This window comes from Bacidia gigantensis (genome assembly GCF_019456465.1).
Source record: "Bacidia gigantensis strain McMullin 20006 chromosome Unknown contig_255, whole genome shotgun sequence".
NCBI lineage: Eukaryota > Fungi > Ascomycota > Lecanoromycetes > Lecanorales > Ramalinaceae > Bacidia > Bacidia gigantensis.
Genome location: NW_025408605.1, coordinates 2,208,285 through 2,230,368, shown reverse-complemented (window position 1 = coordinate 2,230,368; position 22,084 = coordinate 2,208,285). Strand labels below are relative to the sequence as shown.

At 48.5% G+C, this 22,084-nt stretch overlaps 6 protein-coding genes across 6 annotated transcripts; 4 read left to right on the top strand and 2 right to left on the bottom strand.

The window, feature by feature from the left end:
- Positions 1-5,205: 5,205 nt before the first annotated feature.
- KY384_007430 (uncharacterized protein) lies at positions 5,206-6,825 on the top strand (the record flags this gene model as incomplete). The annotated part of the gene is made up of 2 exons (XM_044815921.1): positions 5,206-5,750; positions 5,982-6,825. 2 exons carry the CDS (start codon positions 5,206-5,208, stop codon positions 6,823-6,825), a joined length of 1,389 nt encoding a protein of 462 aa, XP_044667795.1.
- A 2,918-nt stretch (positions 6,826-9,743) lies between these two features.
- KY384_007429 (uncharacterized protein) lies at positions 9,744-10,716 on the top strand (the record flags this gene model as incomplete). The annotated part of the gene is made up of 2 exons (XM_044815920.1): positions 9,744-10,307; positions 10,426-10,716. The coding sequence occupies 2 exons, from the start codon at positions 9,744-9,746 to the stop codon at positions 10,714-10,716; spliced, it is 855 nt and encodes a 284-aa protein (XP_044667794.1).
- Positions 10,717-12,760: 2,044 nt separating this feature from the next.
- Positions 12,761-15,408, bottom strand: KY384_007428 (uncharacterized protein; the record flags this gene model as incomplete). The annotated part of the gene is made up of 3 exons (XM_044815919.1): positions 12,761-13,474; positions 13,523-15,302; positions 15,341-15,408. 3 exons carry the CDS (start codon positions 15,406-15,408, stop codon positions 12,761-12,763), a joined length of 2,562 nt encoding a protein of 853 aa, XP_044667793.1.
- A 1,303-nt stretch (positions 15,409-16,711) lies between these two features.
- IDH2 (NAD-dependent isocitrate dehydrogenase) lies at positions 16,712-17,956 on the top strand (the record flags this gene model as incomplete). The annotated part of the gene is made up of 3 exons (XM_044815918.1): positions 16,712-16,757; positions 16,902-17,679; positions 17,932-17,956. 3 exons carry the CDS (start codon positions 16,712-16,714, stop codon positions 17,954-17,956), a joined length of 849 nt encoding a protein of 282 aa, XP_044667792.1.
- Positions 17,957-18,212: 256 nt separating this feature from the next.
- Positions 18,213-18,776, top strand: KY384_007426 (uncharacterized protein; the record flags this gene model as incomplete). The annotated part of the gene is made up of 1 exon (XM_044815917.1): positions 18,213-18,776. One exon carries the CDS (start codon positions 18,213-18,215, stop codon positions 18,774-18,776), a length of 564 nt encoding a protein of 187 aa, XP_044667791.1.
- A 628-nt stretch (positions 18,777-19,404) lies between these two features.
- KY384_007425 (uncharacterized protein) lies at positions 19,405-21,820 on the bottom strand (the record flags this gene model as incomplete). Its single annotated transcript, XM_044815916.1, has 2 exons — positions 19,405-19,593; positions 19,649-21,820. 2 exons carry the CDS (start codon positions 21,818-21,820, stop codon positions 19,405-19,407), a joined length of 2,361 nt encoding a protein of 786 aa, XP_044667790.1.
- Between the last annotated feature and the right edge of the window lie 264 nt (positions 21,821-22,084).

Genomic DNA, 22,084 nt, shown 5'->3' with positions numbered 1-22,084 from the left:
ATTAAGGTAAGCTCCCTTAAGCTCGGAAGGCCCGCCTCTTCTAGCGGGCCTAGCCGCCGGGGATAAGAACCTAGGCAAGGAGGTAAGGTAAGGTAGGGCTCCTCGGGCACTTATACTACATCGGTGACTTTTGCCTGAGTCTTGCTCTTCGCAATTGTAGGTCTCGAGGGCAGCAAAGGATTCAAAGCCAAGAGTCGGGACAAGGTTGAAAGCCATGCAGACTTCTGGTAGCAATTTGAGAGGCTGACGTGCGTAAGCATTGGTACTGTGGCTTTTACTGCACGACATCAAGCGACGGAATAGCCCAAGGACCGTCAAGAAAGGGAGCCTCTAATCTTAGCCACCGCTTGACTTACGTGGACAATGAGTCATACATGTCGTGTCTCAATGCTAAGCAGCAACCATGTCGCCCAGGTCTCCTTGTGGCACAGGCGGACGGTCCGTCCACGTGTTACTGCCTCTTGATAAGCGGAGTGCGTCGATTTTAATGCTGGGAACCCACGTCTCGGTAACGAAGTGGGATATTGAACACTTTGTGCAACCCACAAGGAGCCTGGTTGATCAGCACCCCAGCGAAGAGCGACGAATCATCTAAGGCTGGAAACCTCCCGAATGGCCTTTCAATGATTATCATATGCATATAAGACTATAGAACCTGCATGAAACTATACTATCTTTGACCAGTTCGAGACGACTACAGATCGCCCAGAGTCCCCGATTTTGAAAGAATTGAGGGTGGTTTCAAGTGCCGATGACTTAATGCTCACCGCCATGCAGTCTAGTCACCGTTTCTCGATGTTTCTTCATATTCGGCGTTGCTCGCAAATTGCTTCGTTCATTCTTCGGTCTTTCTCGTGAGGTCTCCACAAAAATCCGGGGAATTACAATCAGACCCGTTACTCCTCTTTCATCGCGCAAGCATGGTCCTCGTCTTTCCCTCCCCAGTATCCATCACAGCCTCCAGTGTAGCGCTCTGTGTTTTGTCCGTCGTCGCCGTAGGATTACGCTTCTGGTCACGTCATGTCCAGCGAACAGAGATGAAGCTTGATGATTGGGTTCTTCTGCCTGCACTAGTAAGTATATGCCTCCGCGTCAGCCGAAAGAAAATGCGTTTATGATGTCGTCACGTCCAGCTTCTAACAGTGGGAATTGGTGCTGCAATGGTAGTAGGTAGGTGATAACAGGACGTTTGGCAATACCCCAGAACATTCAACTTTTGCAGGGGAGCGGAAAGGATCACTTGGCCATAATGCCTCTCCTCATGCAAACTTGACCGTCGCTGCACAGGTGCGGACCATATCCATACTCTAACCCTGAAAGACCCGTCTTAACGACCAACAGATTGAATGGGCTATTCAATTGATGCAAGTCCCCCAATTGGGCTTGATCAAACTCGGCTTTCTCCTGTTCTTTCGCCGTATCTTCGTGACCGGAAAATCTCAGGGCAGGTTCAATATCGCTACACTGATCATGATAGGATTGGTCCTTGCATGGACAACAGCGTTCTTCCTAGGAGTATTGTTTGCATGTGGATTTAATTTTTCCGCCTGGTGGGCGGGTACTTCATGCCCACAAATATCTTTTGAAAAAGGTTTCATAATATCGGATTTCCTGATAGACATCCTGGTTTTGGCGCTGCCGCTTCCAATGGTTCGTCGTTGTACGAACATCTTCGCTTCTTCGAAATCTTATAATTATTCTCAAACAGATCTGGCGGCTTCACATGACAACCTGGCGCAAAATCGGTGTGACTGCAATCTTTGGCCTTGGGACATTGTAAGCAATGCAAATCATTGTTCATCATGTGTGGTAGCTGAGCGTGCAATCTAGGTCCGTCATTGCCTCGATCATCCGTCTAGCCACCTTTTATGAAATTCAAGAAGTTCGAGGTAGGCTTTGAACCGGCTTCTTTGACCCTTATGCTGATCAACCCGAGATTCTGTCGAGTCTGAGATACAGATTGGTATCTGGCTCATAACGGAGGTTCTTTTTTGAGTGCTATTCAGTCGGAGGTTTGTTTAAGACTATACTGATCATTGTTGACCAAGCATTATCTAAGAGACCTCTAGATTGCCATGATCGCTGTTTGTCTTCCGGTAATACCCAGCTTATTTCACAAGCTTCCACTGCGATCACTACTACGCAGCCTCTGGAGTGCCACAACCAGATCACAGAATTCCCACAAATCCAACGGTTCGCGGACCTTAGTTGGGTCAGGGGGTAACTTCTCAAAACTTGAAAATGACGAGTCGATCACATCCCAGGCACACATGGTGGCAGAAGCCTTTGAACCGTCGACTGTGGAGACGTATGCAATGAAAGATCTGTCTAAATCAGCACAAGATGGTTCATTGAATAATGGCGAAATTACGGTGAATAGCACCATCACACAGAGCCATAACATAGTATGAAATATCAAGCGAATGTAGCCTACGATGATGCTTTTGCACCATTGGTTGAAACACTCATTTAGACAATCGAATACAGGTGCACTGTCTCAGTATCACGGATATGAGGCCACCTGAGGTCATGAATTTTCTATACTCCAATATCTAGTCACGAAGTCTCGTCAGCTGCAGTTCCAGCCATATCGCAAGACTGCCTGATAAATGCTATATCTTTTGACCATGATCTTGAAATGAAAAATGTCATTCCGCCAGTAGACTACGAAGTGCGATCGACTTTCAACGCACGAGTAGGTTTGCGTGATCGGATATGGTCTGGTGCTACTACCTAAAGGTTACGCAAACGTGCAACCATCAGTCCCGCAAAGACCCATCGTGAAGTAACCGTTCTAGAGCTTAGTCCAACAAGGGCGGTCACCTCTTGACTAAACCATCTTCCCGCTGACCGGCATGGCGCCACTTTCGCTTGACGTGCATATCCAAGATACAAGAACCGCGGCTGCATGACTAGCTGAGATCCCTACCAAAAAAGCCCACGATCCAGTCATACCTGCGCTTGTCACTTTGATTGACGTTGTAATCCAGCTCTTCTCTTATCATGCTCATTTCCTCTATTGCGGCCTTGGAGCCATCGCTCATTGCATTGAAGCACAGTGTTGACAGCAAAGAGAGTTTCAACGAACATACTAGAGACACAATAATGGCAGCAGCATCTTATCATAATTCAAATCAGATCCCTCTCACACCGTCATCCTCTTCATCATCACCAAGCAGAATGGCAGGACTACCACCCAATCAACATGCACGTCCGCATTCACCGCGAAAATACCCACAAACTCACCATTCTCAACATCCTGGGCAAATGCGACTACAATCACCTCCAGAAATGGCCCAATTTTACCCACCCCAACAATTGAAGCCAGCACACTTTCATCAAGACCAATTAAGTTTACGCCCACAGTCACCCGCACAGCTGCCAGCTCACAGCTACGGTGTTACTGTGGAAGAAGCCCACGACCACCAAGCCCTACAACACGCTTACGATCCGCCTGAACAGACTCGGTCGTCGTCTCGCCAGCCCTCTCCTGCCCCGCTCCCTGCCCCCGAGTTGCCAGATGAGAAGCCCCCATCCAATACTCGCCGATGATACCAAGAGTAGAAACGGCGTCTCAAGTCCCTGATCGCTATTTCAGAAACTGTGACGCTCATTCTCAACATTGTTATCTTCGGGATCATGCTCTATGTCAACATTCAGTTCTACCGCACGCAGGATTCCGAAGCAGGAGGTGCTCGTTGGTGGCCCGAACACACGAAGACGTGGCCTTCCATCATGATGGCTGTGGCTGCCCTATTCACCCTGGGCGTCGCTATCGGAACGTTGATTGCTTATTTGAGAGATAAGGAGCGCGCAGAAGGGAGCTGGAAAGTGACAATCGCAAAATATGTAGTAGAAGTAGGGGTTTGGGTGGTCGTGAGTGGAGTGTACGAGGCGGAGAAGGGTGATAATGATTTATGGGGGTGGAGCTGCTCAAGCAAGGCTGCAGCAGTGCAGACTGCGAGTAATGGCAAGATCGATTTTGGGAGCCTATGCTCAAGTCAAGTAAGTTGAATCCTGACCCACGAAATATTGTACTTCCAGTGCTAAGCCGGTGATTCGGGCAGCTCGTGGCAATCAGCCATCGCACAATTCGCGGCCAAAATACTTTTCGGTCTTGGGCATTGGTGGTTACATCGAAAGGTAGAGGGCGAGAAGAATAAGTTGGCTGATTCGGCTGGGTTAGCTACATCAAATTTATTGGCAAATACGCTCTTCATGCGTGTTCATGTCACAGAGATCGTCCAGTCAGCGATTTTTCGAGGAGTTCAATCCGCAGCGTCAGCCCTTAAATCGCTCAGAGGACAATGCTGCGTAAGTAAAAATGCATCGGGGTACTTCGATCTTGGAGCAGTCCCAAGTGCGCACTATGCACAAGTCCTACTCATAGATGCTCCTTAGACCAGCAACCCAGGGTCATACATATCTACGGCTTGAGACTTAACGCACCCTCATAACCCTTCCTAAAGACTTAGTTGAGCACACCGTGAAAGACAATAGATCAAGCAATCAACACATCATGATTCAACTCAAAGTCTCTTGCTTAGCCATACTATGTGCTGTCCCCAACGTGGTGCTCGCTCTACCGAATTCATCTCCGGGTATTGTGCAACTCCGGCAGACTCGTATCAAACCCTAGGACTTACGTTTCTAGATATTGTGAACCGAGATGCTGGAGCAGTAGATGCTGTCTATTAAGGCCAATATCTGAATCGCTATGAGGAGACATCAGCGAAAGAAAAACGAGATGCCGAAGCAGGAAATGAGGCACTTTATAAAGGCCAGTATTTGGATCGTTATGAGGAAACTACAGAGAAGGAATAAGAGGTGGAGCTCAGTGCAATAAGTCAAGCACTGAAGGCGCCTTTCAACGGCAAATGCGAAGATCGTTGTATGAGGGACTTACCCAGTCCCCACCCTCGCTCATTTATTTCATCGAGTGGATCAAGCTCTAGTTATGTAGAAGAAGCGCAATGACCAAGGACCTCCGTATCGTACAGATCATGCTTGCTGCTTGAAGATGATTGTAGCGAGTTTTCCTCATTATTTTGGCTTTTGCGTGAATCGAAGCCTAACCTTTCAGGCAGCCATTGTCGCATTGACTAAGCATGTTCCTCCAATCCTGCTGCCTTATATTTGAAATCAGCTTAGCTTGAGATCTTCTCACGTTTGTGAGAGAACTTAAATTAGTGCCTTTCAGTCAGAATGCAAAACTTGCCCAAGATCACTTTAGATACGACATTGGCAGAGCTTTACGCTCACGGTGCCAATCAAAAACAGATCGCCGTCCTTTTGTGTGCTGCTAATTCAGAGATTGCGCCCAGCTCGGAGCTTTCTCGTAACACGAAGTTTCTCTATCAAGACAGTACTTTCACCAGCGAGCCAGGGCACAAGAATCATGATCGATATAACAGAATACAGCATTCAGTGGCCATAAAGTATCTCTCACTGGTGCCCCAGCACGATGCATTCGCCGCCGGCAATATGCCGGCAATACTACTCAATCTTGACAAATCCAAGCATAGTCAAGAAGAATCAGAAAGGACCGTGGGCGTTTTGAATGGAAGCCAAAGACCTACCCTTCTGTTCTATTCACATCCCAAGGACATCGTGGTAGGACGCAATGGGTTTGACCTTCTCGCAGCGAAAATGGAGTTCGATGACCTCGAAGGTGTCCCACTTGCCGTCGACCTCGAGACACACTATTTCCTCAACTCAAAAGCTGCCTTGGCTACATCAGGCTTACCGAGGTAGGTCATTTCGGTTGCTCTGCGCCTATGAGCCAATTCCCAAGCACGAGCAATTTTATTTGACCAAGGATGGTTAAACCACAAGCACTACTGTGTGAATGAATTCTGCTGATTGCTACCATTGCAAAGTCCCAAATCTGTGTTACTAGAATTGGGCGACATTGCCGGCGATCGAATCTCGTGTTGTGCAACGTGCAAATCACAAGGGACAGACCTCTTCATATCTGAAAGTTGCACAGGATTCCGTGGCAGATGGCTGAAGGACCACACTGAGCGCCTTTTATCCACTTTATCTACACAGCCACTACCTATCGTACTCAAGAACCAGCAGACTTTTGGCGGAGGCGGTACCTTTGCAATAACTTCACCCGAGGAGCTCGCAGAAGTGAAAAGCACACTTAACAGCCAGGTCCTTCCCAAGCTGTTGTCTCAAGTCAATTCCTCGAACGCTCACCTCAAACCAGCGACGATGATCTTAAGCGAGATGGTAACAGACCCTGTGGGCGACTGGGGCCTTACTTTCTTTGTCACCAAATCCGGCGAACGTATTTTTCTAGCAGTAACGCAGCAGATCGTCGATTCCTCGAAAGCTTGGATCGGTTCCAGAATTTCTTATTCTGATCAAGCTCAACTGAAGGAGAAGTTCATGCCCATCATGCACAGTATTGGAGCCTGGCTTCATAGGTATAGCTACTATGGTCCTTGTGGCGCCGACATTCTTGAGATTCGTTCAGGACGAGATGTTGAGGCCAATTCGACAACGCTGCAAATCGTTGATTTGAATGTGCGGACTTCTGGTTCGTCAGTTTTGGCGCTTATGAGCGGGCATTTCTCTAAGCAGAGAGGCCTGCACGAAGCTACCTCATTCTCTGTCACCGTAGAAGTGACCAGAATGAGATTTATTGAGTACTTCCAAGATCGATTCCGCTCGGGGTCATGGGTGATAGTTTCGTGGTACGAAGATGAAGAATTTGGATTGAGCTATGGCAACGTGCTTATTGGTGCCTCTAATGTAGAGCAACTGGAGGAGGAGGTGGCAAAGCTCAAGGATCTAGCTTCAGAGATTCATTTCTAAGAGCATCAGCACGCTTTTAACTCTAGAAGGTATAATAATCTGTAAGCCGCACCGGACAATAGTTGTTCCGTCCCACATAGATTAGTTACAATACTGGGTACCTAGAGACCCAACGAAGTCTTGGCAGCTGTCATAGGCCGAGGACGACCGTTTTGCTGTTGCCTTTTCAGACACGAACGTCTGATGTCACCCATCATACATACATTATCTGCAGGCTTGTCGAGGGTTCTGTGACCATAAACCTTAGTCTAACACAGTACTATGCTATGAGAGGCTGTGCAAGGGAGCTGTGAGCTCCCTAGACTATAGGCATCCCCACCGTTGCGAACATGCCCGGTGGAGCGTCTGGCAGTGGTTCTGGATCTTCCCTCACCAAGGCTGCTATCGTTGTTTGTGGAGTTGCATCTTTGGTAGCTACCCTGATCACATTTGTGTAAGCTGTTTGTTCTTTTTCAAGACACGACCTAAAGCTGACGATTGGCACAAGCTCAATATGGCTCCAAACAAAGAATTACCGCAAGCCACTCCTTCAAAGATATACAATCCGTATCTTGATCATGGTTCCCGTTTACTCGGCATCTTCCTTTGCTAGCTTGATGTCACAAGATGCCGCTTTCTACATAGATCCAGTTCGGGACGTATATGAAGCTTTCACCATCTATACATTTTTACAACTTTTAATCAACTTTCTGGGCGGGGAGCGCTCTCTGATCATCATGATGCACGGAAGGCCGCCTGTCAATCATCTCTGGCCGGTAAATCGCTGTCTTCCTAAAGTGGACATCTCTGATCCTCACACATTTCTTGCGATCAAGAGAGGCATACTGCAATATGCATACATGAAGCCCATCTTGGCAGTCGCAACAATTGTCATGAAGTTGACTGGTACCTACCAGGAGGGTTATCTTGGCTTGACGTCTGGATACCTCTGGGCGGGCATCCTCTACAACGTTAGCATTACGCTTAGCCTGTACGCCCTCGCGTTGTTCTGGGTCTGTATGTCCCAGGACTTGCAACCTTTCCGACCGATGCCCAAATTCCTTTGCATTAAGCTCATCATATTTGCTTCCTATTGGCAAGGCTTTGGCCTTTCCATTCTACAGAAATTGGGGGCAATATCCAACAACGTGCCAGGATATTCTGCAGACAACCTTGCGGCGGCTATACAAGATGCACTGATATGCTGCGAGATGCCATTGTTTGCGATCTCGCATTGGTATGCATTCTCTTGGAAAGATTATGCTGACCAGACAATCTCCGCTGCTCGCATGCCTGTCAAATACGCTTTGCGTGATGCTTTCGGGCCGCTTGATCTCATTGAAGATACCAAGGAAACGTTTGTAGGACGCCACTATGAATATCGAGTCTTTGATAGCGGGGACAACGTCATAGCTCACGAGGAGTCTGCTTCAAGGACAGCTCGAATGCAAGAGGGCATGCGATACGAAAGAGGGGGAAAAGGGAAATACTGGATACCAAAGCCGGGTGAGATAACCAGCAGGACACCCTTGCTCGCGGGTGTGGTAGCTAGTGACGCAGCAACTATGTCTCATGCTCGAGAAGACGTTCCCCGTTACGACGATGACCCAGATCTGAAGCATATCAATCTCGACCCAGAAGATGAGAGGTGCTTCAATGACGCGAAGGCTTTGGAGTTTGGGGATTGGAATGTAGGCTTCCGGACGATCATATTGTGAGGTTTGTCGGCTAATGTCTTTCACAGTATCCAGTCATCACGGCCCATGTCCCCATTGGGGAAAGATGGGCGAGGTCCAATCCGACGCTTGTCACTCCAGCGACGAACAGGAACCTGCTGCAACCTACGGCGGGTAACAAAAAGAAAAGATCTAGCGACATCAAGGAAGGTCTGGCGGAAGCCAAACATCGCACCCACCGAAGCTCCCAACCGAAATCGCGGGCACCTGTGCTGAGTCATATGCTTCGCAAGGACTCCACCTCATCCGGGTCAGCTAAATCTGGAAGAAGCCAACTTGTTGATCTGCTAGTGGAAGACAAAAAAGCCGAAGAGGTAGAGCGAGTGCGGGCTCGCAAAGAAGGCGGAGCGGCATGGAACGAACAGGAATCGAAGCAATTCGTGTAAGTCATCTCGATGTTTACTGCGAATTTGTACTGACTGAGAGCGCGTAGACGTACTTACTCGGACGAAGACGAGGGTGAGATCATCCGGGAGGGATTCGATCCTCGAGACCTCCAACCATCACCTACGAATGAATTCGTAGTTGAGGATGAATCAGATGAGGATGACAATATACCTGAAGAGCTGCGAGAGTCACGGCACTGGAGCGAGAGCGGTAGCAGTGGTCAAGGTCGTCCAAACAATTCCAATGCCAACTATGGCTCTCTCGATGATCGGAATGTCTGGGATGGTCCATCGAGTAGTTCGAAGTGATACCCTGGGAAATAGCGAGGAGTCTTTGGAGTCTCCTCAAACAGCGACTTACCGTAGCGTTTCAAGGTAGTGTCTGTATGACACTTCTTTATATTTGTTATTACCCATATCTTGGTTCCAATGTCGCCAGTGTCTGATTGAATGATTTTAATATCCGACTCCCTAATCCGGGCAATGTCTAGCTGCACGTGACTCGCCTCTAGGGGCGCGTTTCTCTTGGCGCGTGCCCTTGTTCTCAACGGTTTCCGCGACCTAGCGATCCCCCGCCAAAGTGCAAAGGGCCTCTCTTTCTTGCCTGCGCACATCTGGTTCGTGCACCTTGGGATCATCCTGTTCGTATCCTGCTCGTTATCACAAGGCTATGTAAGAGCGTATTCGGTTCTACCCTTGTGAGATCGATTGCCACCATCACTTTCTCCCCGCCCTGTTGGTTCCATGCGACATATATCCGAAACAGTGCATCTCGTCGTGTGATCGTCGAGTCTTCCAGCGGACGAGACTGGCTGCCATGGCCTTTCAGCTCTTTGATTCTCAGCTCGGTGAGTACAGCCTGCCTTCTGTGCTACTTGAAAGACTGACCCATCCGGAAGCAGAACCTTCGTATCACCGGCCTGCGAAAACCGCACGAGAGACACATACTCTACCGAACTCTCAAAGCTCTTCTTTCAATGACTCGTCGGCGAGTCAGCATTCCAACACCAATTTTCACTCAGCATCGAACCAAAATCCAGCTAGCAATTACTCTACCTTGATTGAAGCTGCTACACCCGCAACATCAGTCTCGAACGCCTCCACTCAAGACTACAATTTGGAGTACGACGAGTCTCCATACGCTACAAGTCAGCCGAAAAACACCATGACAACCATTCCGACACCGCAAACAGTTCAACAAGTACATGCAGCAGTTCACCCAGGGCAGTCCAGTCAAATGCATACTAGTGCACCCAAGCGCATGGCCAATGGTGACATCAAGTATTCGCCTGGCAGCGTGTCGACGAGCCCGACCCAGGTCGGTCATAGCGCGCATTCTCGAAGTAGTAGTACGCATTCTAGAAATGAAGAAATCAATGAGGTGAGTCGGCACTCATATCCAGTTCGTCCGCTCTGACAATTTTCTAGATGGCACGCAAGCTACAGACGAATCTGTCTTATGGATGGTTTAAAGTACAGAATGATTGTGAGGACCGAAGAATTTCCGAGCTCGAAGAAATGGCACCACACAAGACAATCGCTGTATCGGCTCAACGTGGAATGTCGAAAGCGTCAGTCAGCTCACCACACAATCACCCACAGTCTTCCCGATCGCCATCTCTTACTGCACGAACAACAAATCACACAAAACCTCAGAAACTCCCGATGTCGGCATCTTCAAACCAAAGGAACCCCAAAACGACTGGAATGAGTCCGCCAAATGCTACTACATCCCTGCAACAGCCCGTCACATACGAGTCTTTCTGGCGCGAACACGGGCAGACCAGTAGTTCCACCCCACAAACTTCACATCCGAAGCCCAGTAGCGGGACGGCACCGTCTCTAGCACCACCTGTTGACATCCATCCACGAAGTCCCCAACGAGCACCAATGAACCAGAGCCGAGCGCCACCACCAAGGCTACAGACCAATTCAGCGCCAACAACGCCGCAAAGGTACCCAGCTAGCAGTGTTCGCTCACCAGCCGATCTGAATGAGGACGAGCGAGATGTCGTAGACTCCTTGATGGCCATGTCAAGCCCTAAAAAGCCCGGCTACTCCCCGAATAATCCAACAATTAGCTCACCTCTCAGAAATGTCATTCAGCCAACTCAAGAAGCTCGACCGATACAGACTAGAACTTTACCAAACACCAGCCGGACAAAAAGTCCACGCGTCAAACTTGCTCCCGCACCCCGCCTGTCTAGAGCGCCAATGTCAGATAAGGAGATGAACGAGCGACTGGACATGATAGAAGATGACAGTAGCGACGATGCCGATGATGAGAACTACAGGGCTCACAGAGTAGTATCGGGAGGATTGAAGAGGTGATGATAGTCTATGTGGCTCTACTTTCAACTGGATGGCTTTTATATGCTTTGCATAGGTCAGGGTGCGATCATCTTGACGTGAACAATGTGCTATATGCGGCGCATAAGGGCTGGCTGTCCAGTAGGTGCGATAATGATAGGAGTTGGTAATGTACAAGTAAGTCAGGTGTGGGCATGTTTACACCCGGATAACGGGTTCTCATATTGTCAATTCGTACCATGTATTTTCTTTACGTGTGGTCAGATACTTGTGTTTTCATTGCCACAGCGCATCTAATGAATCAGACCGAATATCCCATCAATCTTCTCCATCTGGATGTCCATCTGCAGAATAACCCTCAACCTTCTCCGCGGAGAAATAACACTATCGAGAGCCCCTGCGAGTGAGACCAGGTTTTGTATGATGTTGACTGACCTGTCAAGTCTCGGCCTTCTCCAGCTCTTGACAGAATTCAATGCGCCTGCAAGACTTCCGGATTCCAGAAGCAATTGGCTTGGCTGAAAAATACACCAGATCTAACGAAGCCCAGAGGAACCCTATCTCGCATCAGATCGTGTCGCAAAACGTGCAGGACAACAGTCGCCAAGCTAGCTACACACGGTTTCGGGTAATTTGGCGCCAATTTGGAAAAAGGGCAAGGTTGAAGTGAGTCGACGTGCGCCAGGAGAAACCGGGTCCCAGGTACTTTGCGCTAAAGCTCAGAGGTATCCAGAAAAAAAAAATCGAGACTGGCAACAGGTGAATGGCACAACGGCCGACTGCGACCCACCGAGAACGACGAAATACAGGTTTTCCAGACTCGTCTTCGTGTTTGTGACGAAACATTGTATCCAGAATTTCGAAGCCCAGCGCTCGAAGCAAATATTATAATTGGAAGCGATGAAGCAATCGCGGCAAGTGCATGATGTATGACGACGTGATATTCCTGGAGAGATGAGACAGCAGACGAATGGAAAAGGAGGAGAACCAGTCTGACTGAATCAAGTCCTTATAAAAAGGGACATCAAGGGGGAGTTATGGTTAGAAAACATTTGGGCCGTTTTGGACATCGCAGCTGAAGACCACCGGGCGGAAGCCATTGCCAACGACTAGCAAAAGGCTCATTCGATCACCGCGTGATTGATAGAGGATTCAATTCTAGAGATCTGGTGATACCTTCCCAGCTTCTCGGCCAGTCAAAATAGGTCCACAGTGTAAAGTGCAGCATCTGGTATTTTCTTTTTGGAGTAACACTCGGGAAACGAGTAATTAAAGCTCATTAAAGACTTTACATGATTGATGGGATCATCTCTAGGCGACCTCTGTGACCTTGGGAGAACAATGCCCGTCTGAATCGAATTTCGCTTAGCGCTAGCTGAGGACACACAGTACAGTATCTTTTAAAGACCCCTTTTCCAAGTCATCCCTACCAATATCTACCTCAGGGCCACTGCGTTTCTGCCTTCGACTTCAAGAGGATCTTGCTACCTTCAAGTGTTGCCACCATACCTCTTGCGAAATCTCTCAATCTTTAGGTAACGGCGGTGTTTTGAAACAAAGAAATTCGCCTTTAGTTCTTTCTCGTAGTTTCTTCAGCGCGCTCCGCATTCCAGGCAGCTCGCCTTGGAGAGCTTGGCTGACTTCCCTGGTTGTCTTCTTGTCCAGGTCCTTGTAAACTTCGCCCTGGACAGTCCCTGCTTCGTCGGTCAAATACTGTGTCATTGTCTGAGCCACGAACTCCATATCTAGAGTAGCCTGCATAAGTGCGTTCAATGGGTATGTTTCGCGTTGTCCGAACGCGGACCTGAAGATGTTTGAAATTTTGACCAGTACGTATTCGAGCATTTCGAAAGCTGTAGGTTTGGGTGGTTGGTCGGTCTTCTTCCTCCAAACCTTTGAGAATGGATTGGTCGTAGCAGAGACTTCGGAGTGTACTGTAACCAGAACCAAGAGAGCTTCATAAACGTAGGGTCGAACTTCACTTGGGCGTGAAGTAGTAGGCAGCCAGGTTTCAGAAACGATGCCAGCATGAATTAAGGTATCAAGCTTTGCCACAACAGGATCGACGTAAGACTTGAAAAGAGAGTCTTCTATTTCCTTTAGCGATTTCTTCAATGGAGGTGTCTCGTTCTCAAACGGGAAGGAGAAGTGAGTTCCGAATTGGGACCTGAGGTTGGACAAATGTTTCTTCAACCTTAGATGCTTGATGTTCATAAGCGTCAGAAGTATGCGGATGGTCTTTCTTGAATTAGTAATTCACAACAAATGTAAGATATATCGACTTACTTTGACAGGAACACCCCTTCCAACACTTGAAGTATTTGCAATCATCCTCACGCCATCTTCCGTGATACTGGATGTTTCCATGGAGTTGGAGCTTGTTGCTACTTCCATCATGCTAGCGAGTATCAGATTCAGTGACTCCTGTAGTGTTTTACTGATGTTTTTTACGCTCTTCTCTGTCGGAGGCGTGATAATGGCCGTGGAGCCTCCTCCAGCATTAGCAGCTTGAGGGATATAGGAAATCTTCTGTAGACCAAGCAGGAGAGTGTTCTCAAAAGAAATCAAAAATTTTGTTAAATAAGTCAATTCCGGGGTGTCAACCATACGGGACCAGTCTTCCATATACCTGAACATTTCCGAGTCTTTAGGCCATTGATCGCATATTGCCTGTAGAGATCTCTCTCGAGCACTCGTGACTGTCGATCTAAGCTTTTCCGATATCGACTCATTCAACTCTCGGGGAGCCGTTGTCACCATTGCCGCCATCTCGGCAGCTGCTAAGCCAACCAAGGTCATGATCTTCTCAAGATAGTGAACGCCACTTAGAGAATTTGCATACGGGGGCCAGAATGCAAACTTTTCCCAAGCCTCTCCTCGGGCCAAAGATGTTGGAGGCGGGTTGTTCTCATCGAACACGAAACGAGAATCTTGATGTGCAAATGGAGAGAGCGTTTGCTTCGTTGTTGGGGTTGGTGTGTTCGGTGAAGGTGAATAAAGCATTGAGACATCATTGATAGGTGCTTCAACGAAGAATGTGTGGACGTAGTCCTGTAGCATATCAATGAGCTCTAAGACACCTTTATGGAGGTCCCTTGTGCCATCGGGTAGCAGCCGATGGTGCTTTTGACTTTGACCATCTATGCCGATAGGCATGGTTTTTTGAATCCTGCCTTCGATAAATTGCTGAGCTTTATCCCAGAATTCTATGACTTCTCCAAGGATGCCACTTTTAGTAGATAGTAAATTTGCAAGGGAACTGTAGATCAAATCCCATAATTCAAGGACACGTGAGGTATCTAACTTTGAGGATAAAGTGTCCAGGTCCTTGTCAGCTGCACTCTTGAGATGGCTAGCTACCATTGGTGGAGAGGGTGGTTCGGCATGGGCAAGACGTCGGCGCAAAACCTCTATCTCAACTCTAGACCGCTCAAACGTAGCGTTGATTTTGTTCTTGAGGTGATCGTACCGACTCAATAACCAAACCCAGATTGGGTTGTCAGTGACGCCCAGCTCAAGTAGAACATTAATCAAAGGCATGTAATCCTCGGTTTCACTCTGGCTCATTGAAGACTGTGAGCTCATTTGGACGTAGGTCAATCTACGCCAAACATCTCTTTTGAACTCCTCAATGCGATTCTCGACGTCAGACCAAACCCTTCCTGTGATTACTATTTGATTGACTTGTTGATCGGTGAGTTGTTGTTCGCTCCGATAAACCCTCTCTGCTATTTGTCTAGCGCCTTCCTTGAATTTGCGGGCCTTGCTATAATTCTCCACAAGACCACTGTAATCTCTTCGCTTGATACAATCTTGAAGGCTCTTGTACACTCTGAAGACTTCCTCGGAGCTTTCGATCGAATCCGCGATAGACTTGAGGCTTCCCTCCTTCTCCTGGCCCCCAAGCGCGGGGCCCCATATCTCTTCGGCTTTCACGGCGACCTCAATCAAAGGCGCTTTGATACCCTGCACACCGTACTCGCTCTCTTTTGTCAGCGCATTCTTCTTTTTGTCGTTCGATGATGGCTTGTTGATGCCGAGATTCGGACTCTTAGATCCTTGTCCACTGTAATTTCGAAAATGTCGGCTCTCACGGGAAGTGACGCGAGAATGCCCCCGCGACCTATTTGCTTCCGGATCCGCACCTTGATTGCGCATTTCAGCGTATACATTATCGATGGTAGTTTTGGCGCGGACGAATCGTTCGAAGTTCGACTCAACAAGCACCTTCAAAGAAGCTGATTTTGAGTCAATAGATCGAGAGAGGGATTCAAGACCCTGCAGGAGTTCTTTCGTGGATGAATCCGAATGGACTTGGGATAGGAACAAATTCGGGGAGAATGTTGTAGAGGAGAGCAAGAACCTATTTCCTACAGCCTTTCAGTGTCCGTGCTTCAGAACGATATATTGCTCTCACTCAAGCGGCTATCTTCCTCAACAGGCAAACCCTTGCGCCGAAGAATCTTCACGACACTATCTGTGCCGCCGAGTGGGTCTGGCTCATCCTTCTGGACAAGGTTCTCTTGACCATGGGGGAGCTTCTCCGATCCAGGAACAAGGCTCTTCCGGTCCCCATGTCTGTCGAGCGCTGAATATCTAGATCTAGATCGTCGTACGTAGTGTCTTGATACTGCTTTCGACTTCTCATCCTCTGATACATCGCTATCGTCCTTCTCAGCCGGCCAGCTCGCGGGGAGTGGGTTTGTAAGATTGTAGTAGTTCAAAATAGTATGTTCATTGTTCATGTCGGGAGCAAAGACGTTCCGGCAGCCTACATGTGAGCTATTCTAGGAGATATATAGCGTAAGATTAGCGGATCTTTCATCTAGGGAGAGTCATTGTGATTGCAGAAGGGCCGACGATTCAAAGCATAGGGATGTATATGCAAGCCCTACGGTAGGGCTGAGCGCGGCCGAGGTCATGCATGTTCGCTGCACCCCATTACCTCAATTGAGATAAGAAAAGTGCGAGAAGGCAGCTACATCTTTGACGCTCGTATGCTCACTACGCTTGAGAAGCTCCACGATGATAATTGGCCGTGGACTAGGTGTATCTGCACGGCAATGTCTCCGCAGATGTCACGCGGCTCAAAGTAGCAGAGCGATAAACCAGGTAAAGCGCAACAGAATTACTGTGGATGTACGGCAGCCATTGGTTGACATACTTGCAGGTTCGGTGTTACGCAATCCCGGAAAAGGATAAAGTCGCCAAATTCAAGGGCCAGAAAGGCTCTGATGTGCGTTGATTGCAGTCTTTGCATATCCCTACAGCAATTGACCTGCATATGATGTACACTGGGGCGTGGCTGATTACTATTCCTCATAGGGCAACTACACCGTAACATTAATCGAAGGAGACGGCATCGGACCAGAGATATCACAGTCGGTGAAGGACATATTCGCGGCAGCTAAAGTCAGATTCACCCACAACGTTTATTGAAATCGAAGGATCTGACCAATTGAAGGCTCCTGTGAAATGGGAGCCAGTCGACGTGACACCACAGCTCAAAGAAGGCCGGACCGTCATTCCTGACGCAGCAATCGAGAGCGTGCGCAAGAACTACGTCGCACTAAAAGGTCCCTTAGCGGTATGGCCTCACCTTCTGTCCCCTCCTCCTTCAAAGACAATGCAAGAGCTCAATCTCTCATCATGTAGACTCCGATAGGCAAAGGCCATGTCTCCCTCAACCTAACGCTCCGCCGTACATTCCACCTGTTCGCCAACGTTCGTCCCTGCAAATCCATAGCCGGCTACAAAACCCCATACGACAATGTTGACACGGTCCTCATTCGTGAAAATACGGAGGGTGAATACTCTGGGATCGAGCATGTCGTCGTTGACGGCGTCGTGCAATCCATAAAATTGATTACGCGCGAAGCATCCGAGCGGGTCTTACGCTTTGCATTCCAGTATGCGGAAGATGTGGGCAAGAGGAAGGTTAGAGTAGTGCACAAGGCTACGATTATGAAGATGTCGGACGGACTGTTCTTGAAGACGGCAAGGGATATCTCGAAGGAATTCCCACAGATCGAATTTGATCTCGAGCTCCTCGACAACACATGCCTAAAAATAGTCACGGATCCAGACCCATATAATGACAAAGTCCTCGTTATGCCCAACCTCTATGGCGATATTCTCTCGGATATGTGCGCAGGTTTGATTGGGGGCCTCGGCCTCACACCCTCTGGAAATATAGGCGACGAATGCTCAATCTTCGAAGCTGTCCATGGTTCAGCGCCGGATATTGCGGGGCAGCAACTTGCGAACCCGACGGCACTGTTGTTGAGTAGTATCATGATGTTGCAGCATATGGGACTGAATGAGCATGCGGACAAGATCCAGAATGCCATATTTGCGGTACTGGCGGAAGGTAAGACCATAACAGGTGATCTAGGCGGGAAATCAAAGACGTTTGAATTCGCGGGGGCGATCATTGATCGACTGTAAATATCACGAAGGGAATTAAGAGTACGAAGAATTTGGAACGGCAGCTTCAGTCGCACGTGATGCGTGGGTGGACGAATATGATACTCTAGGTCAATTGTATACCACCACATTCTTCCATCTTGCAAGCGACTTGAAGCCCTGTCTCTTACATTTATTTCGAACATCAAGCGCAGTATGCGAGCGAGACAAGTTGTTACAATACCTTTCGGAGACCGCATGAAAGAGAAGACCAAGTATTCATTCAACAGCACAAAGGGCTTAGCTGTCGATTGAGACCAGTGTTGAACACACAAAGGGGCATGGATCCCAACTCTTAGGCCGCATGAGATCCGGAGCCTTTCGCCGGTCACAAGGCAATTGTATTCATTCCTGGCCTCAAATCCACTTAAGTACCTTCCTTCCTGCGTCGTCCAAACTTCGCAGCCCACAGTTCGCCAGATAATCCACTTCTCCACCAAGCTAAGCAATCTTCCAGACAAAACAGTCTCAAAACAATTTACTCCTAATATAACAGGTCCGAAACACCAAAATGAAGCCCTCAACCCTCCTCTGCCTCTCAGCTCTCAGCGCAGGCGCTATATCCCACCTCATCCTTGCCCGAGACGATCTCCCAACAACAGGCACATGGATCAGCCACCACAACGACGGCAACTGCACCGACAGCCCCTTAACCGACAAGAGCCACAAGCCCAAAATCATGGACGGCGACTGCACGAACTGGGAGCCCCGAGGCACAGGAATGGGCATCAACTACGCCGAGGACCCAAACAACCCCCTTCACGGATTCAAATTCTTCAGCGAGCCGAACTGTCAAGGCGACCTGCTCGGGACGCCATGGGGAGTAGGGGGTCCCGAGGGTGCAGCGCCAGGGCGAAGAGCCAGGAAAGGAACGCCGCCGCCGCCGCCGCCGCCGCCGCCGAAGGTCGAAGGGACGTTTCGAGGGTTTTGCGCTGGCAAAGCAGCCGTGGATGGGTTCCCTAAGCCGATCAAAAGCGTTCACGCTCTAAGCGTCGAGGAGACCCTCCATAAGGAGGGGTTGAAGAACATGTTATGCAATGCGACGGTGTGTTACAGCATTGATCATGATCATTAGTGCGATGGCTATCTTGATTTCTTTGCCAAGGAAAAACATGTGTAGCGAAGGAATAGATACCCTCGAGGCCAAGTGTTCTCATGTGATACCTTCCAATAGATGCATCAACTCAATGAGTACTCAACGTAGCATGGTCCCGGGAAACATTTCTCTTTCAAGTCGTCTGCAACGGAAGCAAACACCTGTGGGTTAAGCACAAAACCTGGCGGGCTCTCAGTTACCAGGTAAAGGACTCTTTCAGAACAAATGCTGTTCGGCAATCGTAATCATGCCATGTAATGCAATGAAATGAATATTTGACAGGGCAACTGGAGAGAAGCTGAGAGGATTTCTTGTTGAGAATATCTAATCGTGATGTAATATGAGCATAACAAAGCCAGGGTATCAACACCTCTACCTCAATGCAAGCTCCAGTTCGTTCTGCCTTACCAAGTCTAGACCCTGCATTCGTAGCTGTTCCCGCAGATGCTCATCGCGGACGCCATTACCCACACCTTTTCTTGTGCAGATGGCCATTGTGGCATAAGTATCAAAGTTGTAAGCAGTGCACTACGAATTTGGCCATTGCTGGGAAAGCAGCGGGGACTAGCACGATTACAAACATGATGTATTGCCGGATAATCGTCACTTAAGCAAGGTAGCCTAGTTCGTCATCGTCTAGTCGCTCGAGGTAGTCATTCTCAATCAGCTGGTCTATCGCTTTCTTAATGTCAGGAATCTTGGGTGTGAAGCGTTGTTTGATCTGGGCGATCGTTTCTTGGACGAGAACAACGTGCTTCAGCTTCTTTCTCGACTTCATGATGCGCACGATGGCGGACTGGGAGGGAAATTAGTAAAGGAATACCGTACGATAGGGAGCACTTAGCACTTACCTGCATCAACAACTTCCTATCCCCCTCGATGTTCTTGTGCGTGTCCTCGACTTCTTGCTTCGCTTCGGACTTGACACTGATGTTGAGATTGACCTTCATTTTCTTGCTCTTGAAGTTGACATTTGGCGTGTATGAGGTCCCTGACTCGGGTTTGCCGTTTTCAGGTGAAGGTAACAGTACCTTAGCTTTGACGAATACACCTAGCGATGGATCAAGGTACTCCGGTGAAAGAGCAGTGGCTCGCTGTATATCGTCGTATGACACCGTCTCAGCGTCGTTGAAGAGTAGTAGTATAGCCATTTGATACGTGGAGACCATGAAGGTGTAAGGGAACTTGGCATTCTTGATGTAGTTCGCCTTGATCTCTCCTTTACATAATTGCCACAACCATGTGAGCTTGCGACCGTTGTGCTTGTCGAAGTAAAAGGATTGAAATCGTTCATATGTCTTGACGATTTCACTTGGCGGAATGAAGTTGGTGTTTGGCGCACTAAGAGGCCAGAAGCCTGTGCCGAGAACATGGTAAGTCGAGTCCACGATTTTCTTGTAATCCTCAGCGAGCGCCTTCTCGGCCCAGTCCGAGAAAGTCCTATTCAAATCTGCAGAGATCTGAATGTCCTGAAACATACGCTGCAGCTTGTTTGTGTACTCATAACCACAAGCTTCCTTGAGCTTGCCGATCATGCTAGTCTCAGCATCTTCTGAGGCGGAGCTTGAATGTACCAGTCGTTTAGCCAGCATGCGGGAGTAAAACTTTTGGAAGACGTCCTTGTCTTCGATGTACTTGAAGACTGTCATGATTTGGATCAATGATGCCTCCAGATCTGCCTCTTCGGCACTCTTGCCGCTCTTCTTGAGAAGTTGATCGGTGTATTTTGCTAGTAATTCAGGAGATCGTGTTGAACCGGTTACACAGACCTTGTTGCGGTTGACGAATTCCTTGCACGCGTTGTCGAGAGATCGCACAAACTCCGACTCGCCATTAAAAGCATTGTCGACGAGCTGTTGGTACTGTGTATGTACCTCTAAAAGGGCGTCGACGTAGGTCTTTGGTTCCATGTTGTCTCCGTCGACAGCTACTTTCTCCACCGCAGCTAAGCCGGACTTCCTAACGTGGGCCTCAAATTTCGTCCGAAGTGGCTCCAAGCCATCAACGATCCGTGAAAGCAATTTGTACATGCGTGCAAGATCATCCTGTCGATCAGTATCTAGCAGTACCTGGAATTCGTCACGAAGTAGCGCAGAGTGTCCTGTGACCAGAGTTTGGAGGCAAGTCTTCATCAAAGAGTTCATAATGTCTTGGTGCAGGTAGAGACCGACACGGTCCTTCTCTTCCTGCAATCTGGATTCTGCCTTCTTCATGTATTCAACGACGGGATTTTGAGCCACGAATTGCTTTGACTCGTCTTCGTAATACTTCTTCGTAGCTTCGAGGAATGGCTTTTCGAAGTGGAAGCGGTAGACATCAAGCGTGGACTTCGTCGTGTCTGTCTCATCCAAGCCGAGCGAGACAAAAGAGTCGACAATACTCTTGATCTGGGACTGCTCTATTGTCTCGCCATCACGCTGCTTCTTCACCATCTTGAGGACAGCATCCATGACGTTCTTGTTGACCTTGTCGAAAAAAACCATCCGCCAAGACACAAGATGCAAAGTGTAGACATCGTAAACATCTTTCTTGCCTTCATCGACCTCCCGCTTCACCCAATGTCGGTTCAGGTATCGGAACAAATGGTTTATGTATTTTGCGGCAGTCGTGTATCGATCCCATTCTCGAATGTAGTAAGTCAAAAGGGCTTCGTCAACGTGACCTTGAGAATGTTGATACAAGCCTTCCAAGTGGCTTTTGAGGTAGTCTTTGAGGTTCTTGTAGAGGTCTTCGCCGAGGAGATGCGCTGCTGGAGGTGTTAATCTATGCTCCGAAAGCTTTCTCTTCTTACGCGGAGGCGCAGACTTACCACCGCGATGTGCATTGCCGCCTATGATTCCTCCCGAAGCTACGGCTTTTTGTGATGTACAGAAGTTGTGTACAGCTGTGTAGATTCCCATGTAAGAGGGCATATCCACTCCATCCTTTAGATTTGTCATGATCTTGTCGACACCACTCTCGAGGAAAGCCCATGTTGCCTCAAGGTCGTCCTTGTTAGGAGCGGGTGGCATGTGAATCACCATGATTACAAATTATAGCCTGGTTGTCGTAGATGAGTATGATGAGTGAAAGGCGCACTGGAGAGGTGAGAGTTTCAAATTAAAGACCAAAGTTCTTCTGTGTCAAGGGCTAATTGTTGTCAGATTCTAAAGAGTAGGAAGTAGTACAGCCGCATGTGTCGTGCAACGCTTTAATGGGCGGGCACGCGCATAACAAAGCCGACGGGACTTCTAACAATGGCGTAACACAGTTGCTTTTGTTGTGCCACCTGGAAAAGAGCATCAAGC